General features: G+C 45.8%; 2 protein-coding genes across 2 annotated transcripts in view; one reads left to right on the forward strand and one right to left on the reverse strand.

The window, feature by feature from the left end:
• HADHB (hydroxyacyl-CoA dehydrogenase trifunctional multienzyme complex subunit beta) overlaps window positions 1–7369 on the reverse strand; it is a 103992-nt gene extending 96623 nt beyond the window's left edge. The window contains exons 1-2 of the mRNA XM_078650016.1: window positions 7313–7369; window positions 1599–1676 (exon numbers count right to left, since the gene is read on the reverse strand). Coding sequence (XP_078506142.1) covers window positions 1599–1668 — 70 coding nt within the window. The 5' untranslated portion in view covers window positions 1669–1676; window positions 7313–7369. The remainder of the gene's footprint in view (window positions 1–1598; window positions 1677–7312) is intronic.
• Window positions 7370–7379: 10 nt separating this feature from the next.
• HADHA (hydroxyacyl-CoA dehydrogenase trifunctional multienzyme complex subunit alpha) overlaps window positions 7380–27128 on the forward strand; it is a 112178-nt gene continuing 92429 nt past the window's right edge. The window contains exons 1-4 of the mRNA XM_078650015.1: window positions 7380–7715; window positions 24637–24678; window positions 24780–24850; window positions 25983–26116. Of these exons, the coding sequence (XP_078506141.1) occupies window positions 7673–7715; window positions 24637–24678; window positions 24780–24850; window positions 25983–26116 (290 nt within the window). The 5' untranslated portion in view covers window positions 7380–7672. The remainder of the gene's footprint in view (window positions 7716–24636; window positions 24679–24779; window positions 24851–25982; window positions 26117–27128) is intronic.

The raw sequence follows: 27128 nt of genomic DNA on the forward strand, positions 1-27128 counted from the left end.
ATTTAGTAAGCATTCTAATCAAAATTGAAAAAAAGTTAATGTATTAGTATTTTATTGTTTAGAAGCGTTCATTAGTGTGTGTAAGTTTGTCAGAATTTGAAATGAAGGATTAGTTGATTGATAATTTAAAGATTATTTAAATGAAACTGTTTTATAAAAAAACATAGTAGTAGAATCGGGTAATATTAAAATGTATTATTTTTCGTGGTTTAGAAAGTCGTTGTAAAGAATGTAGTAGTTTGGCTTTGGTAGTGGTTTAGCCTTCGTGGTTTAGGCATTCGTTGTTGAAGTGAAGTTGTTCAGTCATACATCCACTCTTGTGTCCATAGAAAACTCTTTAAGGACTTTACCACCAGATGCTCGATTGATAATTGCAGGCGACTTTAATGCGACATTCGAACAAATTAACAATTCTGACAAATACACCCGGACTTCTCATGTCACTCTTCTCCGCCCCCACCCCTTTAGTACTCTTGGAAGCAGAAGTTAGGCAAACTGGCTGGCAGAGGACGCGATCTGAAAAGGCATGAGATTTTGAACTCTCTGCCCCATGCCACAATGTGTGGCATATTTCTTCTCTCAGCCTCACTGAAATTGGACGTGTTGGCTAATGTCTCGGAGTACGAGCAGCAGCGCAGGGATGCTGCCAGCCAAAATCCTGTGTTGTAGCACGTCCCCCAACCCCCACCCCCAACTTGACACCTGAGGGGAGATATCTGGATGACGGGGTGTAAGGAACGTTGGGAAGCAGCCAGACATCATCCTGCAAACATGGTAATACGTTGGGGACACCAAAAAAAAAAGAGTCTCTCCTCCTCCCCATCCATGTTGTAAGGTAGTTGAATTATATTTGACATTGAATTGATTTAAATTGTATTTAAATAATACTTTTGTAAAAAAAAATAAAAAATAAAAAACATTTTTAACGAACAAAATATTTTAGTAATAATATGAAATGAAATAATTAAAATGTTAAAAAAATTATAAATCGATATTGATGAAGTTTCGTGATTCAATACATTTTAATAAAACAATTTACAAAAAATTAGAATCATTTGTATTTCGTCAAGTTTAAAAAAAATGCATATACATTAAAAAAACGTATAACGAATAAATAAACAACAAAATGGATAATGAGCAATTTAAAAATATTTCGAGGAAGTATTGTTATTACAATACTGCCATCTATTGGCCAGCCACGAGGTGAAAATTTTCGTGGTTTAGGAAGTCGTAGAAAAAAAATTAGTGGTTTAGCAAAGCTCGTTGTAAAGCTTTAGTAGTTTAGGAAGTCGTGGTTTAGGCAGTAGTTGTTTAGACATACAACCGTTCGAATTAGGACTTCAACATTCATAGATTAATCTGTTTGTAGTGTAGGTGCTCTCAAGAGCATAAACGCATCACCAGTGGTAATTTTCTCTCTCATTAACACCCCTTTCAATTTGGAGTAGGAAATCCTTGCCAAGCCAGCATAGCAGGTAGCTTCACCTTGAAGAAAGGAAGTTTGAAGAAATTGCTCCCCCATCAGCAAAGTGGGATTTAATTTGACAAAGCGACAGCATTGAAAAAACCTGACACCGATAAGAAGGAAATCTACTTACTGAAGCGTGCTGCCCATGATGTGGTTGTGATGGGGAGGTTCCGGATAGAGCGTGTCAACATAGAAGCCATTTTTAAACCTACAAAAAAAAAAAAAAAAAAGGATGGATGAGAAAAAAAATGTTATTTGCATATAGCTAAAAACCTATAAATTCAGTTTTATTCTGAAAGGCAGCAGGAGAAGTCTAATTCCTTGTACTTTGGGAAATGGGGGGTGGATCTCAACAAGACGTCGATGAGTTCACCTCCGTTAACATGCACATTCTTAATAGCTTTGGTTTTCCATACCATAATCGAACATATGAGATTGTTGTTTCACAACACAATGCAGAGAAACAGAACAAAGGTTGCTTTCCAAATGATACTGCACATGAAAATATGCAAGCTATAATCAAACTATAAAGCTCGTAGTGTTTTTTTTAGAAAATGTAATGTGTGTCAGCTTCCACATGTCGCAGAAATCAAATTACAACAAACATTTGCAATGCATCGGTCTCGCCTTTGGGACCTTATATGTATGTAGCAATGCAGTCTATTAGCCTGGGTGCTGAAACATTTACTGTTCTTTAATATGGAGGGAAAGTGAGCACCAAAATGTGACACTCCAGGTATCGGAACACATGGAGAGAAATATTGCCTTTTAGCGGGAAATGCTATAGTCCAAAGCTGTGTTTTTAATATAGAATCAGACCGTTCGGTGGTCACAACACTGAAAATGCAAAATTTGATGAAATTATTATCATCTACGGGTGCCTGCAGAAGACAATTTATATGGCTGTAATGTTCTTTGCATTGGATATTAGAGTTCTATAGCACTTTGGCCTTCATTAAAAGCTATGCGGAATACAGTGGGGTATTTACAACACAGAGGAAATCCCTTGCCCCCAAGTGGGGAGTTGTCCAAGATATAATCTGGGAGATGAGGCACATTATTTCCAATTGGTATTTAGCATAATGATTTCCGCATGTTGCACCTGTTTTTCCAGTCCTTTTCTCAGCTAACTTTCAGCAGGATTAACTATGTAAGGGAAAAACTGTGGGGTATGCAGACCTCTGTTTGTAGAGGGATTAGAATTTAGCCCTGAATTTGTAGTGAGGCCTTAAGAACAAGGGATTGTTTTCTGCAAAGTCTATTTCTGCAGAACCATTTTTGGTGTTAAACATTAATGTATCCTACATAAGTTCTCGTAAAAGTGGCGATTTTTGTGCAGCAGGTCATAAGCCAAAACGTGTACACACTAGACAAAATTACTAAGTTTTGCCCAAAACTTCATCAAGCTTGACAAAAATTCACACCCCCCTGCTGAAGGATGAATGGATCACTCCTTCCTCTAGGTGTTTAATTCGCATCCAAGTGAAAATTCAAAATGAGCACTGCAATGCTGTTTTCACACTTCACAGCATTCCTTGCTCTCTGTGGTAATCAAAGACTGCGGTTTCTGCCGAAAGTGTAATGGTCGCTGGGAGCGTTACTCCCTGGATCACAGATCCAGCCTGGCTTTGGAAGGCTGAGGCCTGAAAGCTGTACAAACCTCCACCCAGAGAGTCAAATCCCACTCCGTGGCAAAGGAGAGCCGAGGGCTATCGAAACCCCTCAGTCTCCATTGATTAACCCAACCCAGGCTGCGTTTGCATAACAAACAAGATTAGGGGCTAAATGGCCGTGGGAGGGGTTGGGATGCAGCTAAGGACCAGGTCGGGAGTCGGTTTCAGGGCTTCTTTTGAAGTGAGAACTCCAGGCCATCACTCAGTGCACAGAGCTCACTCAGCGCGGCGTGTTTGGGGATTAATGGCAAATATGCGATTATTACAGCTTTCACCTCTGCACCAGCCACGCCCCCCTCAACGGGCCTCCAGGTTTGGAGAGAAAATAGAGCACCTGCTCTCACGAAGAAACTGGACCAGAATCACTGGCGAACAGCTAACCTCATCACTCAGCAACTCCACCCCAACCATTGCGGAAAACAACAACACCAACACCGCAGCCCGAACACTGCACAGATGGATCTCCGACAGCGCCAACACCATAGCCCCCCTCAAGAAATACAACACCCACGCCAAGAAAGCTGGATTACTTACCACCGAACTTCGAGAGTACAGACGCACTTGATGCCGCCTCGAAAAGGCCTGGAGGAACACCTAATCCACAGAAGCCCACAACAACTTCAGAGCCGCCTCCAACGCCCACCACCAACTCATCAGAAAAATGAGGAAAAAAGCGATTGAAGACAGAATCTCCACTCATGCACACAACAGCAAAGAACTCTTCAACATCATAAAGGAGTTCGCCCAACCCACCAGCCAGTCCACCAACATCCCTCCCTCACAAGACCTCTGCGACAAACTCAGCACCTTTTTCCAACACAAAACCAAGAGCATCTACGACAACTTTGACGAAGACAACCAACACACTGAACCCTCACCAACCACCCCAACACCCTGAAGCCAGCGATCGACAACTGGACAGCCCTCACCAGCGAAGACACACTGAAGACGAATCCGGGGCCCCCACCGACCCCTGCCCTCACCACATTTTCAACAGAGCGGCCGACACCATCGCACCCATGCTCTGCCACACCATCAACCGCTCCCTGGCAACCGCCTCATTCCCTGACAACTGGAAACACGCTGAGATCAACCCCCTCCTGAAGAAACCCTTGGCAGACCCCACCGACCTCAAAAACTACAGACCCATCTCCATGCTCCAGATCCCAGCGAAAGTCATTGCGAAAGGCCTTCAATTGTCAGGCGCTGAACTGCCGCGCCTACGAACTTTGCAGTAAAACTAGATCTCCCGGAAAACCTGTCAATAGGGGAGGAGCGCTTCTATATTATCCAGAAGGAGTGGGTAGGTAGCGCGGGTAATTCTGTGTCGGAGTTCTGGTCAGGTGAATACTCTGCATTTTGGTCTTCGTTCCGCTGAGGGAAGCCTTGGCGCTTGGGAGATCTCGACGGGGGAAGCCTTCGGTTCCCAGGTTGTTTCCGCCGATACCCGTGCTGCAGGAGGCGCCGGGTGATCGGAACCCCCACCATCAGTTTGAGAACAGCGTTTAGGGTAAGCGCTGTCGTTTTGGTTCTTTGCTCGTGAATTTATTCTTTACCTGAGACTGAGAAAGGAAGCTCACTGCATTGAGTGCTCAGCTCAGTCAGAAATACTATGTTTGGGAATACTGTTTATCCTTTTTGATGTCAAACTTGCCTCACGGAGAGGATACTTCACAAATGACTGAGTTTTGTTATTTTAGTTCTTTCATTCTTTCCCTCGTTCTGAACAAAGGATATTGAGGACTACTGAAAACCAATCCATTTCACGGCCCCTTTCTTTCTGCCTCTAAGGGAAGGGAAGCCTACTGGAATTAATGATGTGATATATCTTCAGGGTATGAAAGTTATGTCTTAGGTATGTAAGATATGTAACTTAAGTATCCTTGGATTGGTAGTTGGTGTGTTTTGTGAGTTTAACCTTTCGTGCTTTCTTGTTGTAGGTATACATATATATCTTTATTTGGAGAGAAGTATCTCTGGTTGGATCTATGTTGATATACTGAAGTACAGATATACCTCATCAAGTTTCAGGTACCATTTAGTCCTAGCGAGAATATATGAGAGTAGCGTCAGAATTATTGTGTATTAACCTTATATTCCTTTTGTTGCAGGTCTCCCTCTCCCCGCTGTCCCTTCCCTATACCTTTCCCTCACCTGATTGCCTTACTACTCTTTGTTGTATTATCCAGAGTTGGGGACGTCGGGAGGTGGACCCCTTTGTGCATCATCCGGAATAGAAGGAGTGGACGTGAACCTAACATCAATAGCCAACTCGCCACTGTCATCGAAGAGCATAACATCCTAAACTCCTCCCAATCCGGCTTCGGAAAAAAAAAAACAGTACGGAAACCGCCCTCCTTGCCGCAACTTGCCCTTACGGGTGAGTAGTCGCACTTAACAAACACCGGATTTAATTTGACTGTAAAGGAAAACCCTGCTTTTGCTTCAGAACAATGTGTAACCATTTGTGCCTCCCTGGAAGGGTCTAATCAGGATTTTAGACGAATAGTAATATACAAATCTCAGGTGCAGTTGTGGAAAATTAGTGCGTTTTGGTGAACATTATCTGCGCCATCTTGCCTCTTCCCCTGATGCCACACTTTTGTCGTGCGCGCCCGCCATTTTAAGATGCCCCGATCAGAACAAACCCTTTTGCATGCCGCTGGCCCCTGACATAGCCCTTTGCCTTCACTAAGCCTGCACGCTGACCACCCCCTGCTTGCACCTGCCTTGAGTCATAAACCCCTCTTCGGCGCTGCTCTGCCCCAGGCCCTCATCCTGTTCCCAGCGCGACACCTCCCTGCTTTCCTTTCATGATCTCCGGCCCTTAGATGCAAACCCCCTTTTTCCCCGTGTGCCCGTTTTGTCCTCCCCGTTCCCAAGCCGACACCCAGCTCTGCCGATACCATCCTTGCCCCTCCCCGTACAATAGAAAGCTTCCCCCATCAAAGAATCCCCGGGTTGATCAAAGCCCCCACCCCATGAGATCCGATCAAACTCCCCACATTCCGTGAATCGGCGGATTATCCAGCTGCGCGATGCTCATCACCCGTTGTGACTAGGGTGGGGACTTCAACTGTAAATGTGTGTGGGAACGGGCCCAAAGGGGAGTTCCGAGAATGTCTTTTCCGTACATCAAAGCTTTAACATGTATATGTAATCTACAATAAAGTCATAAATGTGGGTATAAGAGGCCAGGCCTCAGAAATACAGAGAGCACCTCAGAACGATACCTTCTGTCCGTTTCGTTGTGTTCTCCTCCGGAGAGAATAAAAAAAACCTTGTTTCCTGCTTTCCAGTCTCCAGCGCCTGCCTCTTCATTGATTTAAATAACTAGAGGGTCACAGAGGCAATACTGCCGGGCAAATATCGATTGTCCCCTACCCGATTTGAACTATTTTACACAGTTTGACATGCCTCCAAGTACTTCATTCGGACATAGGATGGCCACCTGTTTTATGCCGGCATGACCAGTGTTTTAATACTCCTACAGATATAAAGCACACATTTACATCTGTGATAGTCCTTGATAGAAAAATCATCTAAAGCCCCTATTTTCGCCAGTTCAGTACATACTTTAAACAGCACATGTTAAACGAAAACACTTTATAATGTGTTCTACAGCTAACCTAATTAACTCAGACTGATAGTTAAAGCAAACAAAGATAGAAAGACCATCTTAGTAATAATACAGACGACTTGATCTAAAGTTCTACTTGAGAAAGAAGCCCCGGGCTTTGCAGGCTCTTCAAAGGTAACCAGATGGGCGGTATCTTTCTGTGAGTAGGTGCCAACTGAACCCTCCCTCGGGGCTGCCCGGAGGGACAGGACTGTGACAGTCCCAGAGGATGAAGATGCCGCTCCTGTGCTGCTTTCATGAACACAATAGGTGCTCGGTGTGATCACCGGGGCTATGCGTTGGCGGTATGTCCGTTCCCCGAGGTTAGGCTGCTCTCGCCGGGGACAGGCGGCCGTGGAGGCCGAGGCCGGCACTGTCAGCCCCTCCCCGCTGTCACCTTTCACCCAGTGCCGCCGGCACCGAGCCCCGGAGGGGGCGCAGCGGGTGGGGCCTGCCCTGCCACGAGAGAGAGGGCGCCTCTCCTCCCCAAGGGGTCCTTGACGCCCTGACCCTTCCCTGGGGCCCTCAGGGGCCCCTGGACCCCGCACTCACCCGATCCCAGTGACGCCGGCCGCTGTGTGCAGTTCCCTCTCTCCCCGCCTGACCTCCAGCTGCTGCGTGCTGAGGTGTTTAGGACCCCGGTCCTGCCCCGCTGGGCTGTCTCTGCCACTGCCTGATGCGAGCGCAGTCTGTCCGCTCCTAACTTGGGCAGAGAGGGGACGTGGACACCGGGCACACGGAGAGGCTTCAGACCCTGACCAGGGGGTATTCGCTTAGGGGAGTGCAGGGGCGGAGTGAGATCACAGAGGTAAGTCCCGGTGCAGGCAGCGCCGCGGACAGCCCGGGGTCCTTGTTGAATGGAAGTGTCAGGACCTGGCAGACCCTGCCTGTTGCACTCACTCACCTCCAGACATGGCGGCGCTTCGAGGCATTGGGGCTCTGCGGGGCTGCGCCGGTGAGAGCGGGGCGGGGGTGCGGGAGGGCAGAGGAGGTGGGGGACCACTCCGGAGAGGAGGCACGCAGCTTCGCGCACCCCAAGGGGCATGGGAGGGTGTGACATGGAAGGGTGGCCTGGAGAATCAATGGGGTGTGTGCAGGAGGGCAGGGCGGTTTGAAGGGTGTATACGGGGAGAACCATGCTGCCAACACCCTGGGAGGGGAACCGGGCTGCCCAGACCCTGGCAGGGAGGCTGGGGCTCTCAATGGAGCTAGGCTTCTAGAATTGAGTTGCAAGGGGGAGGCAGTTCAGTTGGGTTACCAGCTTTCAAATACTTAAGAGATGTACTGCTGCTTTTGAATGTGTGGCGAGTATAACACACCGGGTTTGATTGACCAGAATCAAACAGTTGCCATGGCAAAGTCAGCAGAATGCCTACTGTTGCAAATAAATACCTCACCAGAGTCCAGGTAGTTTATTCCAAGAAGTATATTTATTGAGGTTGAGGTACAAAGGTGGTAGGTAAGTAGTACAAGGTAGATGGTAGGTCACCTGACACAGATCACTCACACCACATTCCATGACCTGAATGAACATTCTAAGTGTTCCTAGGCTGAACAGGACAGGAAGACAGGGTGGAAAGAAGGAAGAGTAGGAGAGACCTTAGAACACCTACATTGTGTCGTCTTGTACTTATGTGTACACGTGAGTGCTTTCCTATTTTTAGGTGGTACCTAAAATCATGACAGTCGATCACTCAGATGTAAGGGGAAGGAGTGGTGTGGGGCGCAGGTGGTTCAGTTTTCAAAAGAAAGCAGGGTGCACAGTGAGAACTGTAAGAGGTGGAAGAGCCAGGACTTGAGTCTTAGTAGTCCTTGACGTCTATGGAATTATTACATTTGTGGGATTGATTTTGCGTGCTATTTCGAAAGGTATTTGAACCTAAGTACTGATGAAGTCCTTCGCCAGAACTACAGTGTTCTGTATTTATTTTATGTTTGTCATGCTCACCTCTAAGTTAATTTCCTTATGTATAAGTCTAGAGAAACCGCTACCCATTTTTAGCTATGTTACTTAAGTTCATAGAAATACCAGGTTGCCCCTTGTTTTATTAATAGAGCATCTTTTCAAACTTGTGCCCCGCCCATCGCACTAATTCTGCCATTTGTGTACCTGTCACTTGAGTGCATCTGCTGCTGGTTTCTATGCTTGGTTGCTGACTTTAAAGGTCAAAATGTGACAATCTCATGATTAATGACTGTGCTGTACTAGTAGCAGCAATATGACTGATATTCTATTATCTGATCCTCCCTCACTTCTAACTCGTATACCTCCGTGTTTCCCCAACATCTTTGTCAGGGTCATAGGATTATAGGTACTAAACTCACTATGCGTATGTTGCACATTAATATATATATAGTGAGAGGGTTTTTATACTCCTTCCTCCTTTTCTTGACATTTCGGTAAATCGGAAGCACACATTTACATCTGTGATAGTCCTTGATTTTTCGACCACTGTGGCATTGCCTGACACATGGCCAATATTCAGGACCACTGTGTATTGTCTATATTGATGCACAGTCCCCAGAACCAAACAGTAGAACATGCCCATCACACTTAAACAGATGCATGTCAACTAGGTGGTATTTGTAGGGGTGATGGGAAGTCCCAGCCTCGTTATCTTTCTGTGTATATAGTTATAATACGTGCATTTTTGGTAAGAAATACTTATTCGTGTGGCATTAATATGGATTTTTTTTTCCTGAAAAGGCACAGCAAACTCTCCTCTTTTCTTGTAGCAGATAGCACTGAGTTGTCTCCTAGCACTAAAACACCTATAACATAGGCACAATTAAGTGTGAGGTTTCGGCATCCGGTGGTCATGAGCTTTTGGAAGCAGTAATCTGGGCTAGACAAAAGAAAAGGGCTGACATACAAACGTTTGCACCCTGCACAACGGGCACTGCAGTTTCCTCCTTCACCTCTATCGGCCAGCCAAAGGCTTCACCATTTAAGAACTAATCCGCACCCCCTCTCTGATAAAGTCTAAATGGAATTTCTAATGTTAGCTCTGACTCCAGCCTTATTTCTTCAGTTTCTGGGCAGGGGCGTAGCCACGATTTAATGCAACATTTGGAAATGCACTGGGGCCCATTAAACATGACAATTGCTGTGCTTTACTATACCAACAGCAGTCAAAGTGACCATTTCCCTTGTCTGACCTAGGGCCCATGGTATCTTTGCTCCTTCACCGAGTGTCAGATTACCCACTCTTCAGCCATAAGCATGCATTCTATTTTTTGGTATTTTGCTTCAAGTCCCATACGGAAACAGCATACACTGCTGTATTAGGAAGCCTTGTGGCCATTACGGTCCCTGGATAGAGCCGATCTCGGCCCTTTCTTCCATTTCGAACCACGTCAGAATTGTTCATAGTGTGTGGTTCGCTCGACTCGAGGATTTGATTTTGAGTATCATTGGGAATTTGATTTCCTTCCCTTGCCAGCCGGGATGGAAGTACAATCGGCAGAGTGATCGATGTTCTTCACTGCACTTGCCATAGAGCCCTGAAGAAGTTGTGGGTTCATACCCTGATGAAACACGTGTTGCCTGGGCAATCGATCATCATTAAACCGAAAGGACACAATACACTTGGAGTGTTCGACTGTTATTTCAATTTTTCTTGTTTCCATATGAATAGAATGAAGACGGTGCAGTACTGTTTTCTGCAAGTTACAATAAGATGTGTCCATAGGAATTTTAAAATATATTTGTAGGCTTTGTGTCTGTGTGAAGGGTTCAGGGTTATCCCGTAGCACCGTAGGTTAATAAATATCGCACATACACAAAAGCACACTTGAGCAGGCGCCAGCGCATACCGCTAAAAACGAAACCCCTTTCCTTTGTATCCTTAAGCATGCATGCAGTAACACTTGTACCTGCTCAAAACAGAGGCATCCATAATGGATCCCATTGGCTTCAGTTCTCTTACACATAGTTTTATCATGCTTGTACTGCACAACTGCAGCATACACACTGCATGTCAGCACTATCAGAACTTTAAACAGGTGCAGTGTGTAGGCCACCCTCTCGCAGATGAAAATTTAAAAACTTGGTACCCTGTTACCACCACTTTACTTGCTAAATCCAGTACAGGGATGAGTGCACACTTGCTGCACTTTCCATGTCGCAGAACGGTCCGAGATCTTGCATTATCAGGGACAGGTTGATGCTTCTTTGCTAGATTAGCATGATATCAGGGCAGAAGCATGGACACAGGCTTGTGCAACACACAGAGGACATTCCGGACTCAGCAGAGATCTTTGTGACAATGTATGACTTAAACGTCGTGTAGTATTTTTAAGTGCAGATCACCCGGGAATGTTGCCAATAAAGTTCCTCCATCAAGTGCAGGTTGAAATCACAGGTTTTTTGTTATTACTCTGCTCAGTTGTACAGAGGTCGTGTGCTTGATAAAAGGCCCCGCTTTGGGAATGATGCTTGCTTGCTTACTTCGGCAAATAGCGCAACTACCGCTGTTTGTGAAGTCTCACTTAAAGGAAGGTAGGCGTCCTATAGAATTCCTCTGTGCACCTAATGTGTAATCTGAGGGCGGTAGCCTCCCCCCCCCCTGTTCTGACGGGCTGTAGGCTGGCAGTCTGCTGTTCATGCGCTGCGTGAAATATGGGACAAAGGTCGCAGCTCACAGACTTCAGAGGCGGCTGTTAATGTGTACCGAAGGTGACCTAGCCCTGGGCGCGCCGTGTGACTCATTACTTCACATTAGTCGTCCCAGGGAGATGTAATCCCTGACTTGGTTCCGTTATCCGCCCCCTCACCCAGTCTCGTCATGCTGCTCCGCATTTTAGCCACTGTAGACCTGTACAGCAATTTTAACCTTCAGCTCACGGTAGCCCCTTCCCCGATGCTGCACAGGTGCTGCTTCCCCCCCCCCCCCACTAACCCAGTCTCGTCAAGCCTCTCTTCATTTTACCTGCTGTAGCTCTTTACAGCATGTTTTTAACCTTCAGCTCACGGCAGCCCCTTCCCTGATGCTGCACAGGTGCTGCGCCCCCCTCCTACCCACTCTCGTCAAACTGCTCCGCATTTTACCTGCTGTAGCTCTTTACAGCATGTTTCTAACCTTCAGCTCACGGCAGCCCCTTCCCTGATGCTGCACAGGTGCTGCTGCCCCCTCCTCACCCACTCTCGTCAAGCTGCTCCGCATTTTACCTGCTGTAGCTCTTTACAGCATGCTTTTAACCTTCAGCCGCTTCCTTCATGCTGTACAGGTGCTGCTGCTCCTGTCCCCAGATAACCCCTGTTTTCAAGGTTCACGGATAGCGTCTTTATTTAGCAGGGACCAATTCTAGGCCGTCTGAACCGACGCCTTGATGCAAGTGCTTCGAGGCGAAGAGCTAATCTGGTTTAACGGGTTTAGTGCATCTGCTGCAATAATCTGTCTAGAACACACTTGTCACATGACTGAATTCCAGTGGGACAATCCTGACCTTTCAAGGTCAACGGATTGAGGACTAACCTGGCGAGTATCTTAAATGTTACACATTCAGCCTTGTGATAGTGTCTCTTTCTAGTTCCTAGGATCGATGGACTGCATTGTGATGAAGATTACCCTCTTTTGGCAGTCACACATTTGAAAATTAGGTGTCAGTGTTACTGAGCTGTTTCTATTGCACATCATTGTAGTCGAATCTTAAAATATTCCTCTTTAGAGGAACCTGTGGAAAGTGTTTCTTTCCCGTTTATATCTAGCTCAGATATCCCCTCACTCCCTGCTGTAGGTCAGAATGACCAAACCCATTATGTGTTCGATCCGTACCTTGGCCGTTTTGTGTCACACACTAAAATAAAATTAGTTTTTTTGTGTGCTTTAATGTAATTCTAATTACTCTTTACATTTTCACATCACACCTTTTTATCCATGCCACAGAGAAGACTGATGAAAATGTTTGGAGCTCGGGTGGTACGACACTGAACTGAAGATGTTGTTATGCCGCTTGACTTTCTTGCATCTAAATATGCGGCATTGCATTCCCTTTTCCGCATAATTGGTCACCTGCTTTGCTTTTTGAGAGCCTGAGACGAAGCAGGATAATGTGCAATGATGCTTTATGTGCAATGCAGTTCGAATTACTCGAGTTTTAAAGCTCTGTGCAGCGGCATTTCGACATGTGGAGTCTCCCAGTGGGCTATAGCGAAATGGCTTTGCCCGTAGCATTTAGGGAGTTAATTGCTAACCCCGAATATTTTGTGTTATGCATGCAAGGCTCTAATGCCCCATGTCACCATGTTTCCAGAAGAGCTGACTGAGCAGGCTCGATTCTTTAATGAGAGAAATCATTTGAAGGACCTGTTTTGTGCTAATCTTAGATGCTCGTGTGCAGTAAAGTAAGGTAGGGTCGGCACTCATCACGCACTCCCATTAACGGCATGAAGTGGCAGGCTCTGTTCTAGATAGTAAGAACCCTGACCTGCTGTCTAGTAGGACCTGGAGGGAAAAGGTCCACATAAGACATTTGTCAGTCGATTGATTGGAGCATCTAGACTTTAATCGTCCTGAAGGTGCCATTTGTTAATGAAGGTTACTTTAGAACTCTTCTCTCCAATTTCAATGGAGGACTAAGATCTGCCATCAATATTGAAGTTAAGTTGTTTCGAAGTATTGTGTCCGAGGCATCACTATGCCTCTGAATTTATTAAAAATGAGAACACTCTTCTCTTTACAAAGTGAGATGATGGTCATCTCTTTGCGATATGATGAATCAGTTTGCTGATTGTGCAAGTTAGTCTTTTTTTTTTTTTACTTAACTGTACAGTTTTGTGAAATGTAAAGCAAGCCTAAATGTATGTGTAGAAAGTCTGACGGGGGACCTGGAGCAGCTGTCATTTTCTGATAGACGTCTAGCCCCAGATTTCTCTTAATATGTTGTAATATTCTCCAGCGTCAGATTAGTTAGGAAACTTTTCAGTTGTATCTCGCTGTGCCATCAGGTTGTGCGATGCGGCTCAGCACTGATGCTGTTCTTCCCCAGAAATTATGTGAGGAGCCTATAAGGTCCCACCCCTGCTCACTGACATCAGTTCCTTTCTTTCCATGCCTCCAGATCGGGGGCTCCCTTCGTATCTCTCAGAGATATTTACCTTAAAAATGTCCTTTCTGTGCAAAGAATGTCACGCCCCAAAAAAATCCCCTAGAAACTTTCCTGATGGCGAACCACCATGTGGGCTCGTTGAACAACAGGGGTGACACTCAGCCATCGGCTCCTAGCAGATTATGAGTTGCAATTACACCCAGACGTGGTGCAAGGCCTCTTGTGTGAATGGGGCTTACCTTGGCTTGCTCTATTCACCACCAGTGATAACGCACAGTGCCAGTGCTTCTGCCCTCTGGAGTTTCTAAGGCGTCTCTCACTCTGATGCATTCTTCCTTGAGTGGAACTCAGGACTCTTGTATACCATTCGGCCCATACCAGTCCTACCCAGAGTTCTCAAGAAGGTCAGGACCAACAGGGGTCAAGCCATCCTAGTGGCTCTGGATTGGGCACAGAGAGTATGGTATCCAGAACTCCTAGGCCTGAGCATATGTCCTCCGAACAGGTCGGGCTGCCCCTCCGGAGGACCTGCTGTCTCAGCAACAGGGCAGGGTTCTGCACCTGGGTCTTCGCAATCTCCAACTTTATGATTGGAGGTTGAGCGCCAACAGCTAATCTTCGGCTTTCCTTCAGAGGTGGTTGGTGCCATCTTGGCAGACAAGCATTCCTCTACGAAAACAGAATACCCATGTTGTTTGGACAAATTTAAGCCTTGGGGCCACGCACACCAGATTGGCCCATCCTTCAGGCCAAGTCATCTGATGTTATTTGTTCTGCCTCTTGCCCTGCAGGACTTTGATTTGGGCTAAATTAAGGGTTATTTTTCGGCCTTCTTGAAATTGCCAGGTCAGGGTATTGTTTAAGTCACAAATTGTGATACGATTTTTGAATGGGCTACACCATATTCCCCACTTCTCCATTTGTAATGCCCCCATTGGACCATAATCTGGTCCTCCCGTATTTGATGTGCCCTCCAATCCAATTCACAGCTGTTCCTTATGGCTCATCACTATCAAAATGGTGTTTCTCATCACCATTATCTTGGCATGTGTGACTGAGTTTCGGACTGTGTCATACTGCCATAGACTACCTTCTTCTTAGGTAAACTGATTCTGTTGACGTCGGCATAACTTCTAGCAAAAGATGTGACCCCTTTTCATATCGGCCAAACCATCGCTCTTCTGGTATCTTATGCTCCACCTCTCTTCTCTAATGAGGTCGAGAGGCTGCGTTGCTTGGATCCCAAAATAGTGCTCAGCTTTTACATTGATCATACCAAGGAACACTGGGTGGACAATCGGCTCTTTGTGGCGTTCTTGGGAGCGTAAAAAAGCCAAGCAGTACAGAAGAGAACCATCTCCATCTGGATCGTGCTCTGCATTAATATCTGCTACGCATTGTTACAAATGCAAAAAAGAACAGTTGATGGACAGAATGCAGAACAATGTCGTACATTCACCCCATTATCTGGGCCTAAATCCATAATTGTTTTTTGTTCCCCATACCATTCCAGTTTGAACACAGCCATATGCAGATCAGTCCTGATCCTACACCCAATGGGAACAGTCCAGCCCGAACTGTCGGGCCAGGTCCTCCCTGGACTGGAAACCAGCATCCTAGGACCAGTTTCGGGGTTTCACCCCTCATCAGCCAGAATAGCTTGACTCCAGTGGCATGGAGAGCACGAGAACCAAGTGCTGGGCGTACCCGTCCCACTAGGGTGACAAATGCAAAAAGAACAGTTGATGGACAAAATGTAGACAAATATCATACGTTCACCCATTACAGAGATCTGGGCCTCTTTTTCATTTAACACCTTGTTAAAAAAAGCAGCTTTCAGAAGGGATGAGTGCGCGTTCTACCAGGGCAATCCCTGCCCAAGACTTTTGCCAGGCAGCTACGTGAGCATCCCTTTAAATGCTCACGAAGCACTATTGTCTGTGCAGTCAGGTTCATTGAGAGGTCCTTTTTTTCCGCTCGGTGCAGCAGGACTTTCTGATTTGAGTCCATTCCCAAATCCAATTCCAGATAGGTACTGCTTTGATTATATCAACAGAGAGGGTTTTAAGTGCACGGGTTCAATAGGCGCTCTAGCAGAGTAAACGTGATCCGTGTTTTTCTAGAGTAATGGTGCAAGCAGGGAGGGGAGACCCTTGCAAAACCCCTCAATTAGAGCGCAAACAAAATCGCACCCTTGCAACATAAAATACAAACTCCTGCGCACTCTAAGTCAATTACAACATCAATGTGTCAATTGGTGAAATTCGCACAAAAAAAGAAACCATTCTTGTCCAGCGACGTTTTCTTTGGAGGTTCGTGTCTCTCCTTTTATTTGGTCCTCAAAATTAGAGAGTTTATATACAGCCAGCCGACACGTGTTTCGTTGTAGTACTGCACATAAACAGACACTACAACTCTTCAGGGCTCGAAGGCTGAGAGATCAATGCCTAGGCCTATTTCCGGTGATAATTCCAACCCGGTAGGGTACCTTTATGTAATGTGATCACGAGAATATCTTGTTACCGCAATTCTTAGGTCCTATAATCCAAAAGACTCCTATTTATTCCTGTTGCTCCAAAATATCACGCAAATCCATATAAATTCGCTGGAAATTATAATGTCCAAAATATCACAAAACGTGACCACGGGTGCGTGTCACGTAATCCTTCGGCTGAATCGCCCTCGCGCTACTGGCGGCTGGCTGTATATAAACTCTCTAATTTTGAGGACCAAATAAAAGGAGAGACGCACGAACCTCCAAAGAAAACGTCGCTGGACAAGAATTGTTTCTTTTTTTTTTGTGCGAATTTCACCAATTGACACATTGATGTTGTAATTGACTTAGAGTGCGCAGGAGTTTGTATTTTAAGGTACTGCTTTTATATCTATTCAAAAGGTGAGGAATTTGCAGCTATAAGTCTCTATCAGAAGAACAAGTTACACCCCTTTGGTAATGCTCTTTTTGGTAGAGACTCAATCTGGCTACAGATTCCTCATCGACCCTCCCAGTTCTGTGATTGGACTCTTATCTATTAACAAGATCTCAAGCCCATGAATTTGCACATTCGTCACAACCAATTTGCTCTTGGGGCACTGCTTCTGTGGGGTGCATACAGCCTTGAAAGCAAATGACATCAGTACTCTGAGGTAGAGCCTATATATGCTCTGAACTTCATTTCTGGAGCGGACATCTGTCATTTCGTAGCTGCACAGTGCCACCTCACAGCTTGCCGAGCTTTTAAATCCCCAATGCTGATGGCGTACCATAATGGATATATTGTGAGAATTTGCACACAAATGCATAAAAAATTTCCATTGCTCTTGGCAATCCACAAATCCTGCATGTTGAGACTAAACTTAATAGTAAACCCAAAGAGTTGTTAAGTCTTTAGAGATTAGTACTTCAATGCTGTAAAAACATTTTTGAAGTTACTTACACAAAAAAAGTGATAGGACCCTGAATGCACCTAAAATGAAAGAATGGCACTCATTTATAATTGTGTGACCGAAAGGCTTGAAATAATTAAAAAAAAAAAATGAGGATCTGAAGGCACACGGACAACACAGGCCGTTAAAATATTTTCTATAATTTGAATAAATATCCAACACCTGTTGAACTGCTTTAAAATATTAGGGCTAAACAATTAACTTTAATGCACAATCTTTCCTTCTCTTTTTCGAGGTGTTCGTTAATTTCAACGTTCAGCTTCATTGAGACTGAATGCTATTTACTGGGTCATGTTTTATTGTGAACTCCCTGGGTATTCCCAAAAGTAAATCGTAAGTATGATACTTAGGGTGTTGGTGGGGTATCACCCACTGATCCCAGGTGTCTTCAATACATCTCGATTCACTATACCAAACCGGTATAACGTCTCCTTCTCCCACCAGGCACTACTCATGGTCCCTCAGTGGGATCCCTTTGTTTGCACTAGATTATTAGCAATACTAATAAAATCTTCTTGTCAAGCAATCTTTGGTTTTTCTAGATCTTGACTTTAATGAATGTCAAAAAATAGTGTGATCATTCTACAACATTGTTGTTTATTAAATCTCAAGGATCATGCAACCAAAAGGTTTCCAGACAAATCCACCTCTGTGGTTCATAAACCATATCATGTATTAAGGAATTGTTAAAAGAGAAATATGCACAATTGTATCTTTCTGTATACAAGTGCATGATCATTGATTCATGATTAGATCGTCAAATTGCTGACACTTACTATCCAAGTTCGTCTATTGAGTTTGCGTTGTCTAACCACCAAAATCATTCCATAAATTGAGGCTCATACATTTGATGGTTCATGCATACTATCGTAAAACCTATTACACGGGTGATTGATAAGATGTGTGCATGCCGATTATATTTCAAAATAACATTGGTGCCCTGCATGTCCGTCCCATACTTTTATGTTTAAGCTTGTGTTTGTCAGGACCCGAACATACCCTAAATGTCAATGACACCTGGTCTAAAACGAGTACTGTAGAATTTAGTAAAAAAAGAATACAGTGATTTGAATATGACTTACTGAATTGCCGCCGGTGTTTCATAATTTATCCTCTTTGAATCACGTCCCCACATGATTCTAGTGTGATCTTGCATGACTGGCAACTGATTGTTTCCAGACTGAAACCGCCAGTCAGTCTTATAGTATGCATGCGTTAATCGGGAGTGCCTAATTAAATGCATAATTTGGCAAATATAAAGTTGCGACAGGGTTCTTAACAACACTGAGCGTTCCTCAAAATTGTCCCATGCATACCACGTTTGGCATCCTCGCTGTGCACCGTTTGTGTATAGCTCTATTTTAAGAAATCACACGTCTGTGAAATGCGAGAATGGACTATTCGTTATCCAATGAGATTAAACAGTCAATATGGCAGACATGTTGAAGTTGTGTACTTCTGGCCTCGTTGGTCAAAGTTTCTGTATCGGTGTTATCATGTCCTTGTCTCGTTGTTGTTATTAAATTAGGGTTAGTATTCAATATTGTAACCCGGTTTTGTTTGTCTTCAATCAGTCATAGCATTTGTATAGGGCACTACTTACCCATGAGGATCTGAAGGCGCTGGGGGATGCTGCTACTGCTCGAAGAGCCTGGTCTTGAGGAGTCTTCTGAAGGACAGCAGGTCTTGGGTCTGCCGTAGGTGGATGGGGAGGGTGTTCCAGGTCTTTGCGGCGAGGTGGGAGAACGATCTGCCACCGGCGGTCGCTCTTCGGGTGCGGGGGACTGTGGCCAGGGCGAGGTGAGTGGAGCTGGCGGGTGGGGGTGTAGAAGCTGAGTCGGCTGTTGAGGTACGCTGGTCCAGTGTTGTTGAGTGCCTTGTGTGCGTGGGTGAGGAGTTTGAAGGTTATCCTCTTGTTGACGGGGAGCCAGTGTAGGACTCTCAGTTGAGGTGTGATGTGGCTGCGGCGAGGGATGTCGAGGATCAGGTGTGCAGAGGTGTTCTGGATGTGTTGAAGCCGTTTCAGGAGTTTGGCCTAGGCTCCTGCGTAGAGGGCGTTTCCGTAGTCCAGCCTGCTGCTGACGAGGACCTGGGTTACTGTTTTTCTTGCTTCAGTGGGAATCCACCTGCAGATCTTGCGAAGCATGCGTAGGGTGTTGAAGCAGGAGGAAGAGACGGCGTTGACCTGCTTGGTCATGGAGAGGGTGGAGTCGAGGATGACCCCTAGGTTGCGTGCGTGGTCGGTGGGTGTTGGAGCTGTTCCCAGTGCGGTTGGCCACCAGGAGTCGTTCCAGGCCGAGGAGGTGGATCCGAGGATGAGGACTTCTGTCTTGTTAGAGTTCAGCTTCAGTTGGCTGTCCCTCTTCCATTCGGCAACGGCCTTCATTCTTTCGTGGAGGTTGGTTTTGGCGGTGTGGTGGTCCTTGGTGAGGCGGAGGATCAGCTGGGTGTTGTTGGCATAGGAGATGATGTTAAGGTCGTGCAGTCGGGTGACGTGGGCGAGTGGTGCCATGTAGATGTTAAACAGTGTTGGGCGGAGTGATAAGCCCTGGGGTACGCTGCAGATGATCTTAGTGGCTTCGGATTGGCAGGGGGGGGAGGCGCACGATCTGTGTTCTGCCGGTGAGGAAGGAGGTGGTCCAGTACAGGGCCTTCTCATGGATCCCGGCGTCGTGGAGGTGTGTTCGTAGTGTGCAGTGACAGACCGTGTCGAAGGCGGCTGATAGTTCCAGAAGGATGAGGGCAGCGGTTTCGCAGTTATCTAGCAGGGTCCTGATGTCTGTGGCGGCATGGAGGGCAGTTTCAGTGCTGTGGTTGCTGCTGAAACCGGACTGTGATGGGTCCAGGATGCTGTTTTCCACGAGGTAGCGGGTCAGTTGTTTGACGGTTTTTCCATGACCTTTGCCGGGAAAGGGAGCAGGGAGATGGGCCGAAAGGTCTTGAGGTCCTGGGGGTCCACCTTGGGTTTCTTGAGTAAGGCGTTAATCTCGGTGTGCTTCCAGCTCTCCGGGAAGGCTGCTGTCTCGAAAGGAGATGTTGATGACTTTCCGGTGATGGGGTGCGATGGCGGTGCTGGCTTTGTTGAAGATGTGGTGTGGGCAGGGGTCTGACGGAGATCCGCAGTGGATTGTGTTCATGACCTTGATGATGTCGTCATCGTTGTTGATGTTGGTCCAGGAGAGTAATCGGTTGGTGAGGATGGTGGTCGTGGGGCAGGGGGGTTTCAGAGGTTGTCGTGGCTGTCTTGTTGAAGGTGTCGTGGATGTCTGCGATCTTACGATGGAAGAAGGTGGCCAGCGAGTCGCATAAGTCTTGCGAATGTGGGATGTTGTTGGTGTTGGAGCTGGGGTTGGAGAGTTCCTTCACTATGTTGAAGAGCTCTTTGCTGTTGTGTGTGTTGTTGTCGAGTCGGTCTTTGAAGGAGGCCTTTTTATCTGATCTGATGAGGTGATGGTGTCTGCGGGTGGCGTTCTTGTGGGCTGTGTAGTTGTCCGGTGTTTGTTCACGGAGCAAATTCTTCTCCAGCTTTGGGCAGGTTTGCTTGGAGGTCTTCAGTAAGTTTACCCTCCCGGATCTCGAGGCATCACATTAATCTCCTGTGTTTATCAAGTCAATGAATGTGTGTGTGTGTGTGATCCCCTTAGCAGTGAAGTATGGCTGTTAAATATCAGTGTTTTGCACAAATAACTTTTCATTACCTTAAAATCAGCCAATATGACAAAAATACTGGGAATTGTTTAACATGTACTGTATTCTGAATTTAAACATTCTGTCAAGAATGCTGATGAAGTGGTTGTCAATGGTCAATTGTACACGTCCAGCTCCATTCCCGTATTATAGGACACAGGCACATTCAACCCTGTCGTTTAGTCCTGTTGGCATCTTTATCTGATGCAGCTCGCTTTTCAACAATATTTTCCTTTTTTCAACATGGTATCTAATCGTGACCTGTTCCAATACTGTAAATCTTAACTGGCTGTTGTGAACATTCCTATTGAATTGTACTGCTACAGATGATTTTTCATCCTTTTATTGCTTTTGTGTTCTGTTCATTCTTGTCTTGATTGTACTCTCTGTTTTGCATATATAGGCTAAGACGCATGGGCATTTCAAAATGTGAACTAGATTTGTGGTTTCACAGTTTGCATTACTCCTAAGGTTGACTTTGATCCCTTTTGATGGGTGATTTATCTCTGATCCCTTTATACTGTTATTGTAGTTGGTACAACTAAAACATAGAGTGGTGTCCTTGTATGTTGTACTAGATTTATCATGGATTCCATCGTTGAAATTCAAGAATTCCTGCAGGGGGAGACATTCCACTGGTGTGGTATAGTGCAGCGAGATACATCTAAGTTTATGCCATCTGCTAGTGTAAACCTGGACTACGACTCGCTAACCTGGAGGAGCCATGTGCCCAAAAGGAGTGATGAGGGTTTACAGTTGGAGTGCAGTATTGTTGGTTACCCTGGTGAAAGACCGCATACACGCAGGAGACTAGCTAGAAGTCACTGATGGACTTAGTCCTTAAGAGAAGTCTTGATACTTCCTGAAGACATGAAGTTGAAAGAATTTATAGAGTGCACATTCACCATGCGGTTTCTTGGCGCTGTAGACTGATTAGCACTGAGGGGGAGTGAGGGGTCACTGCGATGGGAATGCAAGGGAAAAGAGGTGAGTCTTAAGAGCTTTGCGAAAGTCTGTATAAGTGGGGATAATCCTGATGGCGAAGGGAAGGGCATTCCAGAAGGGTGGGGAGAGGGTAGAGAACCTCGTACCGCCGAGTTTTTTCCTCCTAAATCGAGGAACACTGAGGAGACACAGAGTGGAGGAGCGTAAATTCCTGTTAGGCACGTAAGCACTGATCTTAGGGTTGATAAAATCGGGTGCAGTGGCGGCTAGGGCCATGAAAGTCAGACAGCCCAGCTTGAATAAGGAGCACTCCAGGATGGGCAACCAATGGAGGCCTTTTACCAGAGGAGTGACTCGATGGGACTTGGGTAATTGATAGATGAGGCGAGCCGCCTGATTTTGAATTAATTGTAGGCGTCGGAGTTCGTAGGCAGGAATGCCTACGTACAGGCCGTTGCCGTAGTCAAGGCGGGATAAAATCAATGCAAGAAGGATAAGTTTGAGAGCAGTGACAGAAAAAAAGCGGGAGATCTTTCGAATTGATCTAAGGGAGAGGAAACCTGAAGAGACCACAGTGCTGATCTGGGGGCGCATAGTTAGGTCCTGACAGACTTTAATGCCCAGAGTTTTCACAGAGGCAGAGGGTGTGTGGGGGGGGGAGATCCCAGGAGGGGGGGGGGGCAGTAAGCAGGATTCCAGGGGCTGGAAGAGCCACCGGTAAGCACCAACTCAGTCTTGTCGGGGTTCAACTTTAAATGGTTGCTGTTCATCCAATCATAAATGAACGTCAGGCTAGATTGAAACTTGAAGAAGAAGAAAGATCAAAGATAAGCTGGAGGTCATCAGCATAATTAAATACTGTGACCTCCATTTTTAGCAGAGCAGCTATGAGGGGATAGATATAGAGTTTGAAAAGAAGAGGAGAGAGAGAAGAACCCTGAGGGACCCCGCAAGAAACCGAGCAGGTGGGAGCGGAAAAGTCGCCTAGCTGCACGGCCTGAGTGCGGTTGCCTAAGAAGGAGGTGAGCCAGGCCAGAGCCGAGCCCTGAATGCCGGCACCCCCGACACGGTCGAGAAGGATGGAATGGTCGACCGTGTCGAAGGCGGCGGACAAATCGAGGAGGACCAGGGTCTGAGGGGAGTTGATGTCAGCAGCACTCCTAAGTTAGTCTAAGACAGAGAGAACAACGGACTCCGTAGAGTGGGATGGACGAAAGCCGGCCTGGTGGGTGGCTAGAAGGTGATTTTCCTCAATAAAAGCTGTGAGGCAAGTAGTGACGTGGCTTTCCAGCATTTTACCTAGATAGGGAAGTAAAGAAATGGGACGAAAATTAGACAGGGAAGTGAAATCGGTGCCTGTTTTTTACAGGATGGGAATGACTTTGGCTGATTTTAAATGAGTCTGGAACAATTCCCTGGGTAATAGAGGTATTGAGGAGGGTTAGCGGTGGATCAGGGCAAGTGGTGAAAATCTCCCTCAGAATGTGGACAGGGCAGCAATCGGAGGGGGACCCTGACTTTACCTTTTTAAGCAAGGTGTGAAAAGCTTCCTCAGGGATCAAGGGAAATTGGTTAAGAAAAGAAAGGTTAGGCGGTGGTTGTGGGCATGAAAAGGAAGGGGAAGGCAAGGGTATATTGCGCTTAATGTTTGCAATTTTCTCAGTGAAATATTCATTGAGGGAGTTGCAAAGAATTTGTGAAGGGACGGGCTTAGGGGTGGCTCTATCAGAGGTTGCTAGCTCGTGGACGATGGTAAAGATTTCCTTGGGTTTGTTTGCCGCAAGGAGAATCTTAGAGGAAAAATATTCTAATTTTGCTTGAAGGATAGCCTTTTTGTACTCCCGAAGGAGGGTCGTGTATTGTATTTTTAGCATAGGGCAGTATGCGCGTCTCCAGTGGCGCTCAGCCTGCCTGAGTGTAAGTTTTTGAGCCTTGAGTTTGGGAGTGAACCATCTGTTGGCCTCATGGGGGTGACATAATCTGACCAATTTAAAAGGAGGCACTCGATCGCAGGATGCAGAGAGCCAGCTGTTGATGGCAGCCACCTGAGAGTGTAGGGGGTATCGAGCAAACTAGGGGATGAGGCTGCAAGGGAAGAGCAGAGTGTAGCCAGATCGACACGGTTCCAATTCCGGGCCCAAACATTTTTAGGTGGGGGGGGGGTTATTGTCAGCCCCGAGTTCGAGGGAGAAAAGGATCAAAGAGTGATCAGACCAAGAACAGGGAGAGATTAAGGGGGAAGAGATTGATAAATTGGTTGACCAGACCTGGTCAAGGATATGGCCATGTATATGAGTGGGCGAGTGTATCTGAGGGGTGAGGTTCAGGCTAAGAAGAGAGTCTGTAAAATCTTTGGACGTGTGATCCTCTCGAAGGTCGCTGGGCCAGTAATTAAAGTCGCCCAGAACGGAGGAATTGTTGACCACCAGAGTGGCCAATAGTTCCTGCATAGTAGGAATTTAATAAGGCATGGGTTGGGGAGGGCGGTAAAAAAGCGCACATGTGAGAGGAACGGCTAGAGAGACAGAGCGTTGTTTATTAACGTAGCAGAAAGTACATTGGTTAATGTACCTAGGTGATGACCGGACATATTTTTAACTTGCCTGCCTCAGAACGATACCCAAATTAGTTTGTCATTCACAATGTGGCATTTGCTTCTGGCAGTTTTGCATTTCCAGCTGTGCATTGTACTGTAGGCATCAGTCACTCAGGTGATGTCTTTTTAATTCACTGCTTTTCTTTTGTAGGTTTCACCTGCCGAAATTTCTCCTCATCATCCACCGTCCTTTGTAAGTACCATAGAGGAACTTCTCTGGTTACCTGTGTTTGAGTACTTTGACCTGAATGGCTGGTTCATGTTTTAGTGACACTACCTTTTTTCCATCTTTAGCCAGAACACATGTCAACTATGAAGTCAAAGGAGACGTGGCCGTCGTTCGGTTCAATACCCCAAATTCCAAGGTACAGATTCTGCTCCTTTGTCCCGAAGTATGAGTCCAGAAGGAAACTGAATGCATACAATGGGTCCTATGAGTGGGTGGCCAAAAAATGATGGCTACTCCAGAAGGTAGGATGAGAGCAACCATGGAAATAAACACAGCAGGAGCATCATTTTAGAATGGGCAGTCAGAATACTATGAATGGAGGGACTTAAGCGGTTGGTCAGAAGCTGTGGAGACAAAAGGGTAAATTAATTAAAGGTCTCAAACCCATTTGACCAGGTGGCACTGAAAACTGAAGCTTAAAGCCTCAGGCTGTATATGATCCATTTCTCAAGAGTGCTGGAAAATTGAAAGACTAGGTTTGACAGTTCTCTGTCTTTGCATTCTGTTCAGATTTGTTTTTGAGATTTTCCCATTCAGTGGTGTTACTTCATATCTGCTTGTGATATAAAGTGCAGTGGGCCTTATTTAGAATTTGGCAGACAGAGTACTTTGTCATAAACCTGGCCAATGTCTCGTCTGCCGTAGAACAAGGGCATTAAAACCTGTGGCACTTTTAACACATAGGACAGGATATCCATCACATTTTGACTGAGTGTCCCATCCGCCAAACTCTAAATAAGCCCTCTTTTTTTCTGTCGAGAGATATTTAGTTAATGGCAGACCCTTGATCGCTTTTGGCGTTAAATTCTCAGTGTTTGCTTGGCCCAGCTGGGGTCAGTTTCTGGGGGATTAATACATATTTTCTGTAGCCCGACTCTGTTTTTGTGATCAAATAATTCTTTAAATTGGGCTGTCTTGAGTCTTCATAGCATTTTGCGCTACTAGGTTATTTTATATTTCTTTGGTAGTGCCTTCATAGGGGGTGACGTAGTCACACCCTCATTCTCACTGTTAGTTGTGCACTTGCCTGCTGGCCAATGGCTGTTGGGTAAGTTCTGTGCCTCACACTTACTATAGGTGCATTCTATAATTTAAATCTCATCAAGTGAAAAGGGCGTGTAGAGCGCATGCTTGAGTACACGATTTTTGTATGAATGCTTGTCTTTTGCCCTGGTTATGAGCTATGTTTTTGTTGTGCTTGTACGTTTAGGATGTTCTTTCTAAGTATTCACTTTTATACCCATTTTTTTGACATCTCTCACCTGCAGGTGAACACACTGTCAAAACCGATGCAGTCAGAGTTCCGTGAAATTATGAATGAAGTCTGGACAAACGATGCCGTCCGAGGTGCCGTCCTCATCTCTTCAAAGCCTGGCTGCTTTATTGCTGGGGCAGATATCAAGTAAGTGCTGTTGGCATAAGGACACATTCGACCGTGGCTCGAACCTTCGTGACAAACAGATCTGGGGGGTGGGGGAGGGGGCAGGGCCTGAAATGTCTGATTGTTTCCCAGTTTTATATCCCATTCTGCATAACAAATTCCAATTTAAATCCATTGCAGACTTCATTCTGTTTCAAGCTCAATGTAGCTTCTCATATGTCAAGGTGCCATTTTGGTGCTGTGGAGCTTTGATGTGTACTAAGAACTGTATTTATAAAATGAAACTTTGATGTGTCATAAGTGCTTGTTTATTTTATCTAAGGTTTATATTGCTCTTTGAGTGTGGAACAATGTGGTATGAACACTGCTAGCATCATCTGATTTGGTTTACATTAGTACTTGTTGAGGAACCGCGTTGGTATTTAAACCAGTTTTGTTAGGTTTTTTTTTTTTACCTGAACTGTATGTTAGAGAGTCTCTCCACCCAGACCTGCCAACTTGAATAACATTTTTACCTTGTGATAGTTGGTTGAGGGGCATTGAAGTAGATTGAGTGTAGAGAAAGGGGAGGACCTTGAGTCATTTGATGTCTTACTCTGCATGAAAGGACTTCAGAGGGGGCGTGGCATCATGACCAGCACTGCCTGAGAGGGAGTCCTACCCGCCTTATGATAAACTCTCCCTCCTCCCCCTCAAATGCTTGGAGGCTGCTGCCGCTGTTCTGGAAAGGGATTCTAAACCACTCACCATGGGCTTTGGTTGTGCAAAGTCCACAAAGTATCTGGAAACCCACTTTCTGTTGGATTTCCTGCTCGTATTGTCTTACACTGTGGGATGCCGTCCCTTAATCACGAGGCCACATGAAAGGAGCTGATATTGCGAGACACAGAATGCTGTTATGTGAGTTTGCAGGTTTGTGCACCCCATCCATGCTCTGACTGCAGTTACATGATCTTATCACCTCCAGGTTCTAATTTCTTCTCCTCAATTCAGTTGATAGATTTAACCTTTTCTCTTATCTTAAACTTCACAA

The sequence above is a fragment of the Lissotriton helveticus genome, chromosome 6, assembly GCF_964261635.1.
Source record: "Lissotriton helveticus chromosome 6, aLisHel1.1, whole genome shotgun sequence".
Classification (NCBI taxonomy): domain Eukaryota; kingdom Metazoa; phylum Chordata; class Amphibia; order Caudata; family Salamandridae; genus Lissotriton; species Lissotriton helveticus.